This window comes from Arvicanthis niloticus, chromosome 20 (assembly GCF_011762505.2).
Source record: "Arvicanthis niloticus isolate mArvNil1 chromosome 20, mArvNil1.pat.X, whole genome shotgun sequence".
In the NCBI taxonomy this organism is placed as follows: Eukaryota; Metazoa; Chordata; class Mammalia; order Rodentia; family Muridae; genus Arvicanthis; species Arvicanthis niloticus.
Window position 1 is genome coordinate 13750276 of NC_047677.1, and position 18835 is coordinate 13769110.

Genomic DNA, 18835 nt, shown 5'->3' on the forward strand with positions numbered 1-18835 from the left:
GAACCACAAATAAAAGAAGCAGAAATAGCTATTTAAACTATACCTTGAAATGCACTGTGATGTTCCAAGGAAGAGCTGAACCTGATGCGAGAAGATCAAATAGTAAACCGATTGGATAATGCCTAAAAATGAAAGGTATATCTTAGAGAGGAAACCACATAAATTGTAACCAAGACCCCCAAACCAATTTCCAGCACATCTTATCCCCACTGTAAAGCACAGGCTTTCCTGGGTGAGCACAGAGAAGTAACTGCACAGCTACATGACTGGTCAGTACATCCACTGCCAGGACGTAGTCTTCTTCTAAACTTTTCATTTCCAAGAACAGTTTCAATGTATCCAAGGGAATCTCATCAGCTGCTGTAGTGTTAAATTATCATCCCAGTACTTATAAGAAGGACCTATTCTTTGTAAGTTTATTGAAACACAAAAATATCTTGTTTACATTAGAAAGACAACTCCATTATGCAGCTCTGGTTGGCCTGCTACTATCTTAACCACACGGTCCTCAAACAGCAATCAATCCTTCTGCCTCTGGCTCCTAAATGCTGGGATTACAGATGTGCAAAACCCCATCTGGCTTTTACAGTAACTGTTTTGTTCTGTTTTTGAGATGGTATCTCCCATAGTTTAGGCTGGCCTTGAACTCCTGGTCTAACTGCCTTGAGAGATGTGTTACTAAAGGCCAGTTTCTGTTTATTTTTATTTTTAATTTAAATTAACTTTTATTTATTTAGTTTTACGTTGTGTGGGTGTTTTATCTTCAAGTATTTCTGTGGACTACATGCATGTAGTGTTCTCAGAGGCCAAAAGAGGACATCAGATCTCTTCAGACTGGAATTACAGATAGTTATGAGCCACCATGTGGCGCTGAGAATTGAACCTGGGTCCTCTGGAGGAGCAGCCAGTGCTCTTAGTCAACAAGCCACCTCTCACGTTGCAGAAACAAACGTTTCTTACCCAGAAAAACCACCACACTGAAGACTCACAAGTTATTTTTTATTGAGTAAATCAGGGGTAATGCCAACCAAAACCCAAGTAATTAAATGTTGGGGTCCAACTTTTAGCAGAAAGCGGCTATCAGCTTTGCAGCCATCTTGAGCCATATACCCTGACATGAGACTTGGATTACAATAGCCTACAACAGCTGAGCACACTCTGATAATCTTGGTTTAGATATCTTGAGATTAAAGGTGCGTGAGATTAAAGGTGCGTGAGATTAAAGGTGTATGAGATTAAAGGTGTGTGACTTAAGAGTATGACTTAGAAGTATAGAGATCAGAGTTACAGACAAGACCTAAGGGCATGATTAAAGGTGTAACTTAGAGGCGTGGCTTAGAAGTGAGACATATAAAAGGCAGAGACAGAACAGATCAGAATCAGACTATAGAGAGAATCAGACACATCAGACATTAGGTAGAGTCTGCCCTCACCCTCGTTCTTGCTGAACCCCGACCCAAAGACCGGAACGGCAGCTTGGGCCAGGATACAGTGGCCACCCAAACGTGGGTCGGCCCGGGCCTCAACGTTTTGCCTGGGCCGCCCCAACGTGGGGCTAGTGTGGACCCCAACATTATTTTGGCCCCCCAACGTGGGGCTAGTGTGGACCCCAACAATTAAATGCATTTGCCTAGTCACAACGGCCTGAGTCTGATTCCAGTACTACTCCTGACACTGAATAGGCCCATTTTACAAAATAATTTTTAAAATTCCCCAAATTCTCAAACTTACAAAAGTGAATGGAAAAGCTAGAAACTAAAAAGCTGGAGATAAGGGAGTAATCTCCACATGATTTACAAAATGTGACACGCACCCGAGTTCTCAGAGAGCTGTGGGTGCACCCGGACACCCTGCTGGAATGTGCTCTTGAGATCAATGTGAGGCACACCCCGAGTTCTCAGAGAGCTGTGAGTGCACCCGGACACCCTGCTGGAACGTGCTCTTGAGATCACACGTGAGCTCAGTCATGTATCCTAAGTTTAAGGTCAGCAGTGGTTTTTCGTTTTTTTTTTTTTTTTTTTTTTTTTTTTTGGTTTTTTGAGACAGGGTTTCTCTGTGTAGCCCTGGCTGTCCTGGAACTCACTTTGTAGACCAGGCTGGCCTCGAACTCAGAAATCCGCCTGCCTCTGCCTCCCAAGTGCTGGGATTAAAGGCGTGTGCCACCACTGCCCGGCCAAAAGAATTTTCTTAATTTTGTACTCAAAAGTTGAGCATCTAACTCATTTTCTTTCTTTTCTCCATTATCTTTCCCTGCAGCAGCAGGGAATTAAACCCAGAGTCCTGTATAGTCTAGGCCAGTATTCTACCAAGCCACGAACTCAGCCTGATTTTACCCATTAACATGACTTACTGCCAAAACAGTCTTCAGAGAATATAGAACTGCTCTCTTAAGATAATTACAGTACACAAGTATCAAATACGAGTGATGAGCACTTAAGTTTCAGCAATAAGAAACTTCACTCCTTACAGTGCAGTGTTAGAGCACCCTCTGCTGTCTAGTTAAATCATTCCAGAAAGCCCGGTTTCCAGATGAATCAACACTTCTGTTTCTCAGATAACTTTTTTTAAAGTCAGCAGCACAAATGCATGAGGGCTGAGGCTGCTCTCCATGATGAAGACAAAGCACGCAGCCTACAAAAGATGAGGACCTGGAACCCATCTATGCACCAGTAACTTTGTTTTCTCTGGAGACAGGGTCTCTCTACATAGCTCTAACTGTCCTGGAACTCACTATGTAAACCAGGCTGCCCTTAAACTCAGAGATTGCCAGCCTCTGCCTTCTGAGTGCCAGGATTAAAAGCATGACCACTGTGCTAGGCTTGTACCTTTAACTTGTTGGACATTCAGTGTGTCTATTACTTTTCTTAAATAGTTTTCTGTTATAACTTGGGCAAATCAAAATAAGCAACTAGGAAATTAGAGAACAGATTAGGGGGGAAATGTTAAGTAGACCGTGAACAGTTACAGCATACAGGGTCATGAGCTGAAGCTCTCAAGACAAGCACTGGAGCATACCTGTTACACAACAGATGAGCAGCTATAGTCAGAAACACAGTGGCTCACAACCAACTGTCACTCTTGTTTCAGGGGATCTGATGCCCTGTCTGTCCTCCATGGGCACCTGCACTCACTTGCACATACCAACACACACAGGCATACACATAATTAAACCCCATCTTTTTAACAAAGAAAATACATTAATCTATCTATCATCCAATCATCCATGCATCCAAACAGAAGGCAGATTTTCCCCTTTCTAGGATGGTTTAAATGAGAAATGTTACCCAAGATTGCGCATTTGAACACTGGGTCCCTATCTCTAATGGCACTGTTTGGAAAGGCAGATTTTTTTTTTTCTTTCTTTCTGTTGTTTGTGGGGGTGAAGGAGTGGAGTAGAGTGGGGTGGAGTTGAGGACAAGGACAGGGTCTCAGGTAGATTAGGACAAAGGCCTCATCCTCTGGCCTCCACCTCTGAGTGCTGGGATTACAGGTGTGCATCACAATCCATGTTTTCTGACATGTTAAGAGACTAAATCCAGGGCTTGGAACATGTTAGACAAGGCAGAGTACTGTCTACAAAGCACTGTATAATAGTTTAACTCTCACTTATAAGCTAGACTAGTCATTTCTTTTCTGTTTTGCTTTTTGTGTTTTGGTTTTGTTGAGAGAGTCCTGCTGTATGGTGCTGGCTTCCCTGGTATTCAATATGATATATTGACCAGGGCAGCCTCAAACTGGCAATTTCCTGCTTCCCCTCTTGAATGCTGGGATCACAGCTACCATGCTTGGCCTTTTTTCTTTGTAGAACTTTTCACAACTGTTCTAGGACACTATACCTTCTTAAAGCTAGCATATACTTAGTGCTTAACAAAGAAGAAAAGTTCACTCACCATTTCAGGGGTGTGCCTTCATATTCAAACCATATCTCACTAACATCATCTTGTCTCATAACCTTCTGAAAGTGCTTTTTCACTTTGTCAGTTACCAACGTCAAATAGCTGACTCTTGGCAAAAGCAACTGAAATAAAAATTTGAAAAGGCGTATTTACTTATTCATTAGTGTTTCAAAACAAAGAAACTAAGTAAGTCTTTTAATAGTAAGGGAAATAGTTATGATCTCTGTGTTATTTGACTACTTAATCCCAAATAATCGGCTTTTTATAGAAACTAAAAGCTAGAGGTAAAAATAGAAAATGTTTCTAATTGGGTTACAACTTAAGTAGATCTAAGGGAATAGATGTCTAAAATTGACACAAATCTATAATTTTTCCTTACCACTTTATAGTAATACTTAATTGCATGTCATACTAATTAAGATATTAAGTAGTTCTATCAAATCTATTGTAAATATAAAATGATTCACATGAGTATTATCACCTCTTTTACATAGAACTTAAATGTTTAATGATATTAAAATATCATAGTTTTAATATTTTAATAATATAGCTAATAAATGGCAAAGATAAATTAAAGTACCAGAACACATGGTGCACTGAAGGATCTACAGAATCAAAGGGGTACAGCAAACCAGCCCTCTTTTTAAAATATAATTCCTTGGTGTAAAATACATTTCTGTGGTGGTTGGCTTTGCAAACTTGACTCTATCTAGAATTACTTGGAAGGAGGGTCTCAATGGGCAACTGTCTACACAGAGCTGGCCTGTGGGTGCGGTTACTGGTGGTCACCTTGACTGTGCTAACTGATGCGGGAGACACCAGTCGTTGGGTTTAGGGTCTGGACTGTCTATGAGTGGAGAAGGGCAGCGAGTAGAAAGCATGCGTGCATGCATTCATTTCTGTGTGTTCTTGACTGTGGATGGTAACTAGGTGCTTCAACTTCTGCTGCCTCAACTTCCCAGCAATAATGGACTGTAACCTGAATTTAAATATACAACTGTGAATTACTTATCTAAAAATAATTCCCTAAGTTGCTTTTGTCAGAGTAATTTATCACGCCAAAAGAAAATGAAATTAGCATAGTAAACTAAGAATTTTCAGGCAGGCGTGGTGGCCCATGCCTTTAGTTCCAGTATTCAGGAGGCAGGAGGATCCCTTCAAGTTCAAAGCTAGCCTGAGGCTTCACAGTGAGACTTTTTTCTCAAAAGAGAGAAAAGGGGAAGGGAACAGAAGGAGAGGGAAAGAAAAGGGTGTGATGTGGGGGTCGGGAAGGAAGAAATCAGGGAGCTGCATGGAGTGGCCACCCTCTGCTACACAGTATGCTCTAGGTTAAGGAGGTTATATGGGGCCTTGATTCTTTTTAAAAGATTTTGTTTTCAAGGAGTAGAGAGTGTTTTATTGCTCTTACAGAGGACCTGGGTTTTGTTCCAAACTTCCACCTGATGGCAGACAACTGTCTATAACTCCAGTTGCAGGATATAAGACCCCTTTTCCTAACCTCCAAGGCCTCCTACACAAGTGATAGATAGACACTTAGGCACACAAAATAAAATAAAATAAAATAAAATAAAAATTTAAAAAAGAATTCTAGTACTGGGCACAGACGCCAAGGCAAGAGGATTACACATTCAAAATCTGTAATCAGTCCTTTACACAGCCACTCTTTTCATTTGTATTTACTTGTATGTGGTGTGTGCCATTCGAGTGCAGACGCCTAGAGGCCAGAAGAGCGTGCAGGACCCTGGGAGCTGAAGTTACAGGAAGTTATGCCCCATCTAACATGGATGCTAGAAGTGGAACTGAGTTCCTCTGAAAGAGCAGCAAGGACTCTTAACTGTTGATCCATCTGACTGACCCACTGATTGATTGATTGATTGATTGGTGTGTGTGTGTGTGTGTGTGTGTGTGTGTGTGTGTGTGACAGAGACAGAGATGTATGTATGTGTGTGTATGTAGGTTTGCGTGGTACAGGTGTCTGGTGTGACTGTGGTGTGTCTGTGAGGAAGTGTCTATGGGGGAGTGTCTGTGGTCTGTGTGTGTATGTATATCTGTGGTGTATATGGTGTGGGTCTGTGATGTGTATGTCTGCAGTGTGTATGGCACTGAATGAGGTCTCTGTAGTGTCTGTGGTGTATGAGTATGTGTGTTTATATACAAAAAAGCATGCATGTCAGTATGTCCAGTGACTCTACACACACACACTGTCCCCCAATCCCCTGTTTGGAACCCAGGGTCTCTCCTCTAAATGCTAAGAAGACATTCTACCACTCTACTATACTCCTCACCCCAATGTTCTATTAAACACGTCAGGTCATAACATGTTATGATCATAGTAGGTCATTAGATCATATTTAACATTAGGTCATAAATAACATTAAGTCACGTGAAGAGGTTTTATTACTGTGTATGTATTCATAAGTCCGCTAATAAACATATTTGACTAATTGCTTGGATTAATTGCTTAGAATCATCTAAATATTTAAAAATCCAATGTGGAGTTAAAAGCACTGGCTGCTTTTCCAGAGGACCTGGGTTCAGTTCCCACCACCCACATGACTGATCACAATTGTGTACAACTCTACTTCCAGAGGATCTGGCGCCTTCTTCTGACCTCCTCAGATGCTACACTCATGTAGCATCCTTAAATGAGGGAAAAATACCCACACACATAAAGTAAGTAAAACTTAAAAAACTAGCTTCCTACTAAAACACAGCACACTGCTTATGATCCACTATCAGGTGTACCGCATGGTAGATACTAACAGTCTAAGCCTGTGACTATCGTGGAGAGAGCCTGACTCGACTCTAATATAGATGACTACATGCACACACAAAAGAACGTATGTCAGTATGTCTAAAGTGATTGTGTGTGCTGTGTGTGTTTGAACTGTGGGTAGCATGATTAGAGGGGATTTATTTATCTTAGAGAATTGCTGTTATTATTTAATTATGTGTACGTGTCTATGTGCATGTGCAGGTGTCTTTGAAGGGCAGAGCTAGAGCTTACAGGGGGTTGTAAGCTGCCAACGTGGGTACTGGGACCCTGGGTCCTCTCCAAGAGCAGTATGTGCACTTCTCTGCTTAGCTGCCTCAAGCCCCTTTGGTTTGTATTGATTCATTTATGGTGCACTGGGTGCATGTGCACATACATGTACATACATGCAGCCACACAGATGAATGTCAGCTGTCTTCTTTCATCAGCCTTCACCTTATTTGTTTTAAAGAGGTTATGTGTATGAGTGTCTTCCTGCATGTATGTATGCAATGCACAAGAATGCCTAGTGCCAAAGGATACCAGAAGCTGCCAGCTCCCCTGGCACCCAGGTCACAGATGGTTGTTCAGAACTGAAACAGGGTTCACTGCAAGTGTAGCGAGGTTCTAATCACTGAGCCATCTCTCCAGCCACTGTCTACCTTACTGAACACCACTAAATCGGGACATCAATGGTTTAAAGGGAGGACTGGCTAGCCAGCTAGCCCGAGGGACAGTTCTGTCTGCCTCCCTAGAGCCCGTGCTGTGGGTACACGGCAATTTTCACATGGGTCCTGGGGAGCTTAATTCCGGTTGTCACACTTACATGGTAACCACGTGACCAGCCAAGTAATCATCCTAGTCTTCTAACTGTCCACAGCCTGGAAGAGTTGTATGTAAAAGTGAGAGGGGGAAGGGAGGGGGACGAACAGGGAGGGGACAGAGGGAAATCTGCGTAAGAATGTATCATATGAGAGAATACAAAAAAAGTAAAAGAAAGAGAAAGGAAGGAAAGAAGGAAGGAAGGAAGAAAAGAAGGAAGGAAAGGGAAGGAAGGGAAGGAAAAAAAATATCAAAAAGTGATAGCCTCAAGGTTCTAAAACCTTTATCTATAATGGACAAAGTTACAGACCTCCTTTGCACTTACATAGTATGGTTCTGCTTCTCTCTCAGTTATCTCATCCTGATAGAGAGTAAAGCAAGTTGGAATTCGTCCAAACCACACATCTCGAAGCACATCTTTGTCATCTGTCATTCTTCCAGTGGATAAAGCAGTACATATAGGCTAAGTTCTTTCTTCAACCAAAGCCAAACTGGAAACAAAATAAATAGCATTAGTCAGATCCTTACAAGAATTCATGAAAACATTTCACAGGCAAAAAATGAACACCAAAAGAATTTCACCTAAAGAAATGGTGGAGCAGGATGTGGGGAGCCTCGCTGATACACACCTTTAAGCCCAGCACTTCCGTGGCAGAGGCAGAGGCAGGTGATTTCTTCAAGTATGAGGCCAGCCTGGCCTATACAGAGTTCTGGGACGGCTGGAGCTATGTACTGAAGCCCTGTCTCAGGAAGAAAAAGAGAGAGGGGGGAGGGAGAGAAAGAGAGAGATAGAGGAGAGGGAGAAGGAGAGGGAGGAGAGGAAGGGGAAGAGAAAGAGAGAGGGAAAGAAAGAAGAGAGGGAGGAGGGAGGGGGAAGAAGAAAGGAAGAGAGGGAGGGAGGGAGGGAGGAAGGGAGGGAGGGAGGGAGGGAAAAGCCAGGAATACTACTACATGCCTATAATCTCTACATCAAAGAGGCCAAGACAAGAGTTTGAAGCAAGATTGAGCTATTCGGTAAAACACAATCTCAAAAATGTCTGTGCATGTGCAAGTGGATGCATGTGTACATGCATATGTGTGTATATGTGATACTAATTACATATTTAAATAATAAGTAATATAAGCAACATCAAAATAGAAACTATACTTCTGTAAAATGTGTGTGTGTGTGTGTGTGTGTGTGTTTAATGTTTCTTTTAAAATCTCTTTTCTTACAAACTGCCATCAGTTCTCTCAACTCCTGGTCAGCCCCCCTCCCAGTTTCTAGCTCTGCCCCTTCAAAGGTTTCCCCCAACCATTCCTCCCCAAATCCCTCACCAGTCTGCTCAAACAGTCCCTTCTCCCATTTTCCCAGTACTAGTCTCTCCAAACTATAGCAACTGTTCTAGTCTATCTGCTCAGCTCGGCTTCTCCTGGCTCAGCTGTCACCAACTGTCTCCTCTTGTCACTCTGCTGGTTTTTCTACTGTCTCCTAATGATATGGTCTCCGGCTCAGCTCAGCCTCTCCTGGCTCAACAAGCTCCCCATTCTCCTCTGCTCAGTCTCTTTTCTGCACTGTCTTCTCTCCTCCAGCCCTACTCAATCCTCCTTTCCTAGACCAACTGTCTTCTCAGCTTACTCTCCTGGACCCTAGGCTCCTCCCTCTCAGCCTCTGCTGCCTCTTTATATCCTCTCCTATTCCTAGAAGTCAAGGGGCAACCAAAACTGAAGGTTATAGGTCAAGCAGTTCTCTTAAGAGGCCGGGTGACTAGCAACTGGGGATCTTTAAAGGGCCAGGCACACAAAATAAATCACACCACATATTTCTGTTACTCTCTCAAGCCCAGCAGAACCATTCACCTAAAAGAGAGCCTTGAGCCTATGCCCTATGATCTTAATGTAATTTCAGAAGACTACTCACATAATTACACTTGTCCCATCCAATGTATTTAACCTCCCCTACCATGCACATCATTCCTCCTGAAACAAACTAAAAACAGTATTTGCTTCAAGCTACAGATGAGCTTAGCTGATAGCGTATACCAATCAAGAACTGGGGTTGGTGGTGCAAGCCTATAAGCCTCATGGGTCAACCTGGCCACCGGAGCCCCTGCCAAATGAACAAGCAAGCAAACAAATAAACAAATAACAACAAAAAGCTCTTTATTAAGCCTATTCCCTTTTCTAAATTTCATCAGATCCACAATTTGGCACCACCAAAATTTCCAGTGGTACTGATCACACTTGGTCCTGTAGCCCTCAGTAAGGCCGACCCTAAGTATCTAGTCGCTGTGCTCCAACTCCCAGCCTAGTACTTAGGCTGCTTTTCTCCAACTCTAACTCTCATTACAGAGTGACTAACATCCTCAGTCTCAGTGAAATACTTCTCCAACTCACAACATTCCCTACTCTACAGGGTAGCGCTAACTCTGCACATGAGGAAGGTCTCAGGATCAGGGAAGGACAATGTGCATGACTTCTGGGATACACCAGTGTCTACTATGCTCACACTCCATGCCACCTGAGTGCATGATGAGCCACACACTGCTGAGAATGCACAGACCAACCCAAGACGTGCTACCTGAATAGTACGGGCTAATATACAACCAATACAGTGCTGGGCAGTATACTCATCATTCAGTATACTGTGTAATGAAAAATCCTAAAGAACTGCATGGTTCCCTCCAAAACTATGGGCCTAGTCGGGTATCAATTTAAAATTATTTTTAGATGTATTATTTTATGTTTACGAATGTTTTGTCTATGTGTGTGTGTGTGTGCACAGCACATGCATTCTTGGTGCCCTGAAGAGTCCAGAAGAGGGTGTCAGATCACCCTGAACTGGAGTTACAAAAGGTTGTGAGCCACCATGCAGGTGCTCAGAACTGAACTTGTTGCAAAAGCAACAAATATCCCGATGGCTGAGCCATCTCTCCAGAATGACATCAATTATTAACACTGAGGTACATCAAGGAGCTTGTTTTCATCCTTCCTCCCCACCCGTGCCAAATACTTTGGGATTGTCATCAGTTAACCTATAGTTAAAGATCAGTCAGATATAGGTCATCTACACATAAGCAAACTGCAAGAGTGAGAAAAACCTGTCTTATCTCAAACTACTGTGCACTAGTCAACTCAGAATAAGGACTCTGGTACTTCGAAGTACCTTAAATTTTATTAAATATTCACAAGTATTTTAAGAAAGTGATAAACATATATACATTTCATTCAGTACCACAGTGAGACTTCAAATTCAAGCATGCTTAAATTCTATACTCGTAAGAAAAATTTCTGAAAGGAAATAAAACTGCCAATTAGCAAGTGGGCAAGTAAACTTGAATATTCACTGTTCAAAACATGAAACCAAATGGCCAATAACTTAAAAAAATAATGCGATTTTTTTCAGATTTATTTATCTAATGTATATGAATACACTGTAGCTATCTTCAGACACACCAGAAGAGAGCATCAGATTCCATTTCAGTTGTGAGCCACCATGTGGTTGCTGGGAATTGAACCTTGATCCTCTGGAAGAGCAATTAGTGCTCTTAACTGCTGAACCATCTCTCCAGGGAATGGAAATTGAAACTACTCTCAGCATCTCACCAATAGCTACCCGTCATCAATAACCATGACAACAAATGTTAGAAAAGATGTGCAGAGAAAGGAACCTCAACCACAATTAGTGGGGTATAAAACACTGCAGCTGTAGTGAAACTCAGTTTGAAGATTTCTCAAAAACTTTTGAATAGAGTTATCATGTGATCCCCTATTTCATTTCTGGGTATACCCTAGCACAGAAGTGTCTGCACCCTCATCTTTATTATTGCTTTATTCAGTAGAGCAAGGAACTGAAATCAGCCTCACTCCCATCAACATGTAAATGGACAAGGAAAATTATATATATAATATATATATAAATAATATATAATAATATATTATATATATATAGAAAATTATATATTATATATTCCAATATATATATTCTCTAAAGAAAATGAAATTACAAAATTTGCAGGAAAATGGATGGACTTTGAATACATATTATTAAGTAAAGTCACACAATCTCAGAAGAAGAAAAAAACCACATTTCTTCCTTACATGCAGAATCTCTAACATTTATGCATCTCTGTGTGTGTGTATGTATGTGTGAATACACATACATGTAGGTACAGTAACATATGAAAGAGAACAAGAAAGGCTAACATTAGGGGACGAAGAAAGAATGAACGTAGGCAAAAAAACCCCACATACATCAAGAAAGAAGATGGAATGTTAGCTGTTTTTGAGTTCTAACTCTATCATAAATGTTTTCTTTCTTTCTTTCTTTCTTTCTTTTTTTTTTTTTTTTTTTTTTTTTTTTGGTTTTGGTGGTGGGTAAATGCATAACAGTAGAAATATAAAATCCAATGTGGATGGGTAGTGTTAGTGCACACCTTTAATTCCAGCACTTGGGAGGGAGGCAGAGGCAGATATCTGTGAGTTCAAGGCCAGCCTGGTCTACAGAGTAAGTTCGATGACAGCCAGGACACAGAGAAACCCTGTCTCAAAACAAACAAACAAAACAAAACAAAACGAAAAATAAGTAAATGAGGAAGGAAACTACTAACTTCCAGTGTGAAGACCCACAGCTGTAGTGTGAAGACCCACAGCTGTAGTGTGAAGACCCACAGCTGTAGTGTGAAGACCCACAGCTGTGTCTCAGAAGGCTACTCTATAGAAGAAGCAAGAAGAAACTCATTGAATTGCACAGTCTTTGGGTTTTTTTTTTTTTTTTTAAATCTGGAACTTTTTAAAAAAAATCAGCTTATGGATACTTCCTTATTGGGTTTATCTTGTTTTGAGATAAGGGCTCAGTATGCAGCCCAATCTGGCCTGGGACTCACAGTGACCAGCCTGTCTCTGATGGGATTAAACGTGTACCTACCACCCAGCTGAGGTTTGGGTTCTCATTCTTTACCCTCTGTTATCAACACGACACTAGCTGGAGTCATTTGACAGAGGGAACTTCAACTAAAAAACCAGATTGTCCTGTGAGCAAATCTATAGGGCATTTTCTTGATTTTATGACGTGGAAGGGTCCAGCTCATTGTTGGCAGTAATATCCCTGGGAAGGTAGTCCTCTGGTATATAAAGAAGGAAGCTGAGGCCTGGTGGTGGTGGCACAGGACTTCAATCCCAGCATTTAAGAAGTGGAAGTAGGTGGATCTGAGTGTGAGGTCAGCCTGGTTCACACAGTGAGTTCCAGATAGCCAGGGCTACAGAGAGAAACACTGTCTCGAAAAACCAAAGAAGAAAGCAAACTGAGAAAGACAGGAGGAGCAAGCCAGGAAGTGGTATTCCTCTGTGGTCTCTGGTTCAGTTCCTCCCTTCAGGATCCTGCCCTGACTTCTCTCTGATCGGATGTTACCTGGAAATATAAAATGAAATAAACCCTTTCTGCCCCAAGCTGCTTTGGTTCATCATATTTTATCAGAACAATAGAAACCTAACTAAAACATACTAACGGGCACATCTAAAATTGAATGATATAAAGGAGTTTTGGGGACCTTGATACATCAGTCAACTGTCAGCTATGACTCTTGCTCAAGAGAAAACTGAAAACTTCCTTAAGTAATAGATTAAAGAAAACTTGATTCAGTTTTAGAGTTTTTTGTTTGATTCATTTGCTTTTTATAGTACTGGGGTCAAAAGCAGTGCCGTAGACAAACTAGGCAAGTATTCTACCATTTGACTGACAATTTACATGTTCAAGAGTCACTATCAACCAGGCCTCAAGGAGGCCAGTAATTATAGCTACTCAATAGGCTGAGGCAGGAGGATCATTAAGTTCAAGGCCTAGGCCACAGAGTAAAGTCAAGGCCAGCATGGTAAACTTAGTGAAACCCTGTTGCAAAAAGAAAAAGAGCTTTCCAGATAGAGCTCAGTGAGCAAGTGCTTGCCTAGCGAGCCTGACAGCCTATATAAAGCACTAAGCAGTAACACTTGTAATCAACTGGCAGCTACAACTCTTGCTCAAGAGAAAATAGTCAAAAGTTCCTTTAACACATTCATGGTCAAGTCATGAGACACAAATAGTAATTCATGGCACATGAAATGGACTCTCCTTAAATTCACAAACACTGAATTCTAGACCTTGGGTTCAATCTCCATTACTATCCATTCACACACATACATGCTCACATGCCTCACATGCATACAGACAGACCACACACACACACACACACACACACACACACACTCTTCAGGGAAAGAAGTCAACTGAGCCAAGGCAGACCAGCTAAATAGAGCATGGTATTGTTGACATACATTTTGTAAACCAAACTGCCTAAGTGATTAGTGGAATGTAAACAAGGCTACTTATTATTTCAAATTATGGACTCAATACTAATAAATGTTCATCTAGGAACTGTGGGATGGCTCAGTGGTTAAGAGCACTGACGCTTTTTCAGAGGAACTAGGTTCAATTCCCACACATCACCAGGCAGATCACTACTATCTGCAGTTCTAAGAGAGAGGATACCTCAGACCTCCTCTGACATTGGAACACAGGTGCACATACCCACATGCAGAGATATGCACTTATTATTATTATTGATCCTTAGAAAGAGAAAAGTTCACCTATAAGAATTCTATATCTCTGGTCTAATAAATCTACTTTACATGTACAAGCAAAATTGGTAATGCCATTTTCTAATGACCTTAAGTTAGTTAACATGCCTGTAAACTAGGAAACAGGGAGGAGTACAAGTTCCTGGCCAGCCTGGGCTACATCAACAAACTATAACTCAAAAGCAAGTAGGAGGGACAAAAGGGACAGGAATGTGGCTGAGTGGTGGAACACCTGATTAGTCTTCATGAGGTTCTGGGTTCGAACTCCAACACACATAGAAAATACTTTAGGAACTAAGAATAATTAAAAAACATGAAGACAAATAGGAGTTTTAACAATAAAAAAGTAACAACAACAACAAATATTACTAACAGTTTCTATTGCTGAGACAAAACAACACAACCAAAAAGCAATTTGAGGAGGAAAGATTTATTTAGCTTACACTTCCACATCACTGTTCATCACTAAAGGAAGTCAGGACAGGAACTCAAACACGGCAGGAACCTGGAGGCAGGAGCTTGTGCAGAGATCATGGGGGTTGCTGTTACTGACTTGTTCCCCATAGCTTGCTCAGCCTACTTTTTAAATAGAACCTAGGACCAATAGCCCAAGAATGGCCCCACCCACAATGGGCTGGGCCCTCCCCCATTGGTCATTAATTGAGAAAATGCCTTATAGCGGGATCTCACGGAGGCACTTCAACTGAGGCTCCTTCCTCTCTGATGACTCTACTTTGTGACATGTTGACACAAAACTTACAGAAAGTAAATTCCAAAAACTATGCAGCAGACACATTGCTAAAATAATATTCACTATAGTCAAGCTAAAAAGATGGCTCAGCAGTTAAGAGCAGTTCTCAGCACCAACAATAGGTATCTGACAACTACCTCTAACATCATCCCCGGGGACCTGATATCTCTGCCCTTGGGCACCTGTACTCATACACACATACTCTTAACTAAAGATAATAAAATGTTTTACAAAACATTAAATTTAGTCAATAAATCCCGATAGGCCAAAGTAAGTGGTATGCACTAGGTGAATACAGAAAACGTTTAAAACCTTAGGTATGATGGGCAGTGGTGGTGCACACCTTTAACATCACTTGGGAGCCAGAGGCAGATGGATCTGTCTGAGGCCAGCCTGGGCTACGGCCTCAGTTCCAGGACACCCAGGCCCAGGGCTACACAGAGAAACCGCATCTCAAAACAACACCAACAACAAAAACTAACCAACAATCCTTAGTCATTAGCTTAGCAGGCCACAGTAGAAAGAATAATCCCCATCTTTAGAGGTGCCCCTCCTGTGCCTGTGCACATGCTGGTGCACCGCCCCCCTCTGCTTTACCTTCCAACTTAGCACAGCATTCAGTGCCTTTCTTCTATGCACGAATGGGGTAGGTCATCCCTTTCCTTCATGGATGCACCATTATCTCTCCTCTTCTACAGACCCGACAAGCTTGTTTAAGGTGTTTATCTGTACACCCCTCACCTCCAGTAGACAGAAATGCATTTCCTTGGGGAAAGGACTGTATGTCACATACTATTTTCCTTCCGATACCTGGAACCCTGTCTGGAACATAGCAGGTACACAAATATATCATCTGGATCTTTGAAGTTTCTTTAGAAAGAGTCCATGAGCCCGCCAAACTATGTGAAAGAATGAGACTAGAAGAGGATCAGGGGGTGCGGAAATGGGTTTCTATACCCGGAGAGGGTGGGGGCGGGGACAACTCAAACTCACTGTGTAGCATAGACTTGCCTTGAATTTCTGATCCTTCTACTTCTCTCCTAAGTGCTGGCGCTACAAACACGCAGTGCTCAGCCTCAGACAACAGTTTTAAATCTCTAGATATACTGTGTATTTTTATACCATCTCACACTGGAGATACACAGCCTGTATGTTCTCATTTGATAATATAAATGATAAATCTGAGATGGAACGGCTGAATTATTTTCTAAAATCCTGTGGCTAAAAAAGAACAGAGTCAATAGCAGAAGCCACACTGAATTTCCTGATCTCATTCTTCCCATCTTGTCGAAGTTGCTAGCATCCTCTCCAACCCCAAACACCCCTTTATGAATGGTAAATAGTCAATTAAAGGTTACTTCTAAGAGTTTTTCTTACTTATTTGACTTGAGAATTTCAGACATGCATATGATCAAATCTACCACCCCTCCAGCCCCTCCCTCAACTCCCTCCCAGCTTCCTGAGCTTTTCAGAGTCCACCTGAACATGGGCACAGGGCAGTCTGAGGCATGAACAGCCTTATCCCTGAAGAAAACTGATCCCCCCTCTCCCAGCAGCTGCAGCTGCTCAGCTCCAGGAACTGGATGAACCCCTCCCCTCCCCATTCTGGATGTGGGCTGGCTTGCTTTGTACAGGTCTTGCCCATGTAGTCACCGTGGCGGTAAGATCATGTGTGTAAGATCATGTGTGTAACGGCTCTATCCTGTCCAACAAGTCTACTTCCTCTGGCTCTATAGGAGCTTCTATAAGGAAGAGAGGAGCTAAATATTAGTGGATCTGTAGTAGTCAAAGAATTCTAAAATACATAGAACTTTTCGGTTGAGGAAAGTACCTGCTGGGAGAGCTCAGATGCCCAGTCAGGAGTGGTAGCATCAGGACGGAGGCACCTCAGTGAGAGGACCTCAACAAACCCCTATAGCTACCTCCTACCCCTACACACTCATGCCCCAGACATGTGTGTGCAAACACACATGCATACACCATACAACCACACAATAAATAAGTAAATAAAACAATAAATACACTTGGTACTTAAAGGATGGCAATGGATGGTCAAAGAAAAAGTCACACTCAGAAAACAATTTCAATTAAAAAATTTAAATGGAGCAAGCTGTAGTGTTAAATACCTGTAATCCCAGTGCTCAGGAAGTGGAGGCAGGAGGATTGGGAAGTCACAGCTGGTTTTGGATATGAGATCCCATCTCAAAAATCCAAAAGGAAGATAACATAAGTTAAAAGTGTATTTACTATCTAACCCACTCATATCACAGCGGAGCAACATGGTAAATGCAGAGTAGGCTGTTTATCCGTGTGAACCTGCCCAGCCTCCGGCAGCTGCCAGACACAACAAAGAGAATCTGAACACATCTGGCTATCAGGCTTGAAGGGTAGCACTCCAAAATCCAATTAGCTGCAGAGTACAGCTTAGCGGGAGAGTGCTTGCCTAACCAATGAGGCCCCAAGTTCACTCCCAGCACTCAAGATAAACGGGAGCGGGGCAGGGAAAATCACCTTATTTACCAGAAATAGTGACATTCAGTAAATTCCAGTTCTTTGGAAGTTGAGAAAGATCACTAGTATTAGGTCAACCCGGCTCCTGTGCCTGGGTTTTGTCAACTTGACACAAAGTGAGACATATCGGAGAAGAAATCTTAATTTATAAAATGTCTTCATATGATTGGCCTTTAGGCAAGTCTATAGGACATTTTCTTGATTAACAATTGACTTGGAAGGAGTCCTTCCACCGAGGGCAGGCAGTGTGATGTGGACGAGCCCATTCCCCCCACCCCCTGGGCAGGCAGTGCCACACCAGGCAGATGTGCCTGCAGTATATAAAACAGCAGGCTGAGCACACAATGGAGTATAGCAGGTAAACGCCAGTCCTCCAAGGCCTCGGCTTCAGTTCCTGAGCCCAGGTTCCTGCCCTGACTTTCCTTTAATGGACTATGATTTCAGGACACAGAGCTGAAATAAACCCTTTCCTCCCCAAGTTGCTTTTGATCATAGTAGTAGGATAATGCTGAAGACACCCTACAAATGAGTAGGACCAGCCTGGGCTACATGGCAGGACCCTATTTCAAAAAGACTCAAAAATCCAAGTAGTTCCTAACTGTGCCTGGCATCAAATCACAAAGTCACTGTAAAGCTGAAAAGACCTCTGACGAGCCACATTCAGGACTGCAAACATCCAAAGGTGAGCATGCAGAAGCAACACATGCCAACATTTTAGTAGACTTTGCCTGGGAATAGTATTCGAGAGTTAATGCTGTAAGGGCTTCAGTAGCATGTGTGACCCCGGCCCAGGCACTTCCCTAAGCCCCAGTCTCCTTTTCCTACAGAATGAAATTACTTCTCAAATTACAAGGTTGTTCCAGTGGGGAAAACCTACAAGGAATACAGTAAGAGACGTGTGGCAAATGAGAAGTGTAAGCAATTCCTTACTGTCAAACCTGTGGATGTTCATGGAACGTATCATGTGAAAAGTAGTAAGGATATCAATTCCATCCAGCCCTAGAGAACCTGTGAGGCTCTCAGAGCTGTGCATGGAGGGCAAGCCTGGAGGTAGACTAAACAGGAGGCAATCTAGCAATTGAGGTATACTAACGTGAGTACTGGGCCTAGAGCGTAGTGGGCTAGCAGGAGGCAAGGTTATGTGGGAAGCTGTCTAGTAACACACAGTGGCTAGTCTCTCCTCAAATTTGCAAATATATTCAGACAGGGGTCTTTGGTAATGTCTAGTACCTCCACACTTCTCAGATGCACCCTTTCCGCTACCTTCCTGTGTCACTCACCAAGACCTTCCTTCCCCACACAAGTTCCCAACCTCCTTCCCCTTCCTTCTGCTTGTCTGGTGACCCTATTTCTATTTCCTCTCAAACCTATTGGTTCAATCTCAGCAAGGGATTTATTGACTGGTTCCACTCTGGGGTAGGGAAAAAGAGGAGAGGATTATATGTTCTCTCTGTATTTCTTGGGTACCTCCCTCCCACCTAAGGGAATTACGCCCCCGGGGCATCTTTCAAG

General features: G+C 42.3%; 1 protein-coding gene across 3 annotated transcripts in view; it reads right to left on the bottom strand.

The window, feature by feature from the left end:
* The window catches only part of Atg5 (autophagy related 5), a 90196-nt gene that overhangs the window by 67178 nt on the left and 4183 nt on the right, over window positions 1-18835 (bottom strand). For 2 of the 3 annotated variants that reach the window (XM_034524879.2, XM_034524881.2), the window contains exons 2-4: window positions 7796-7961; window positions 3891-4018; window positions 44-122 (exon numbers count right to left, since the gene is read on the bottom strand). In XM_034524879.2, the coding sequence (XP_034380770.1) occupies window positions 44-122; window positions 3891-4018; window positions 7796-7903 (315 nt within the window). In that variant the 5' untranslated portion in view covers window positions 7904-7961. Of the gene's footprint in view, window positions 1-43; window positions 123-3890; window positions 4019-7795; window positions 7962-18835 lie in introns of those variants that run through there. The other variant, XM_076917156.1, reaches the window with a different exon arrangement.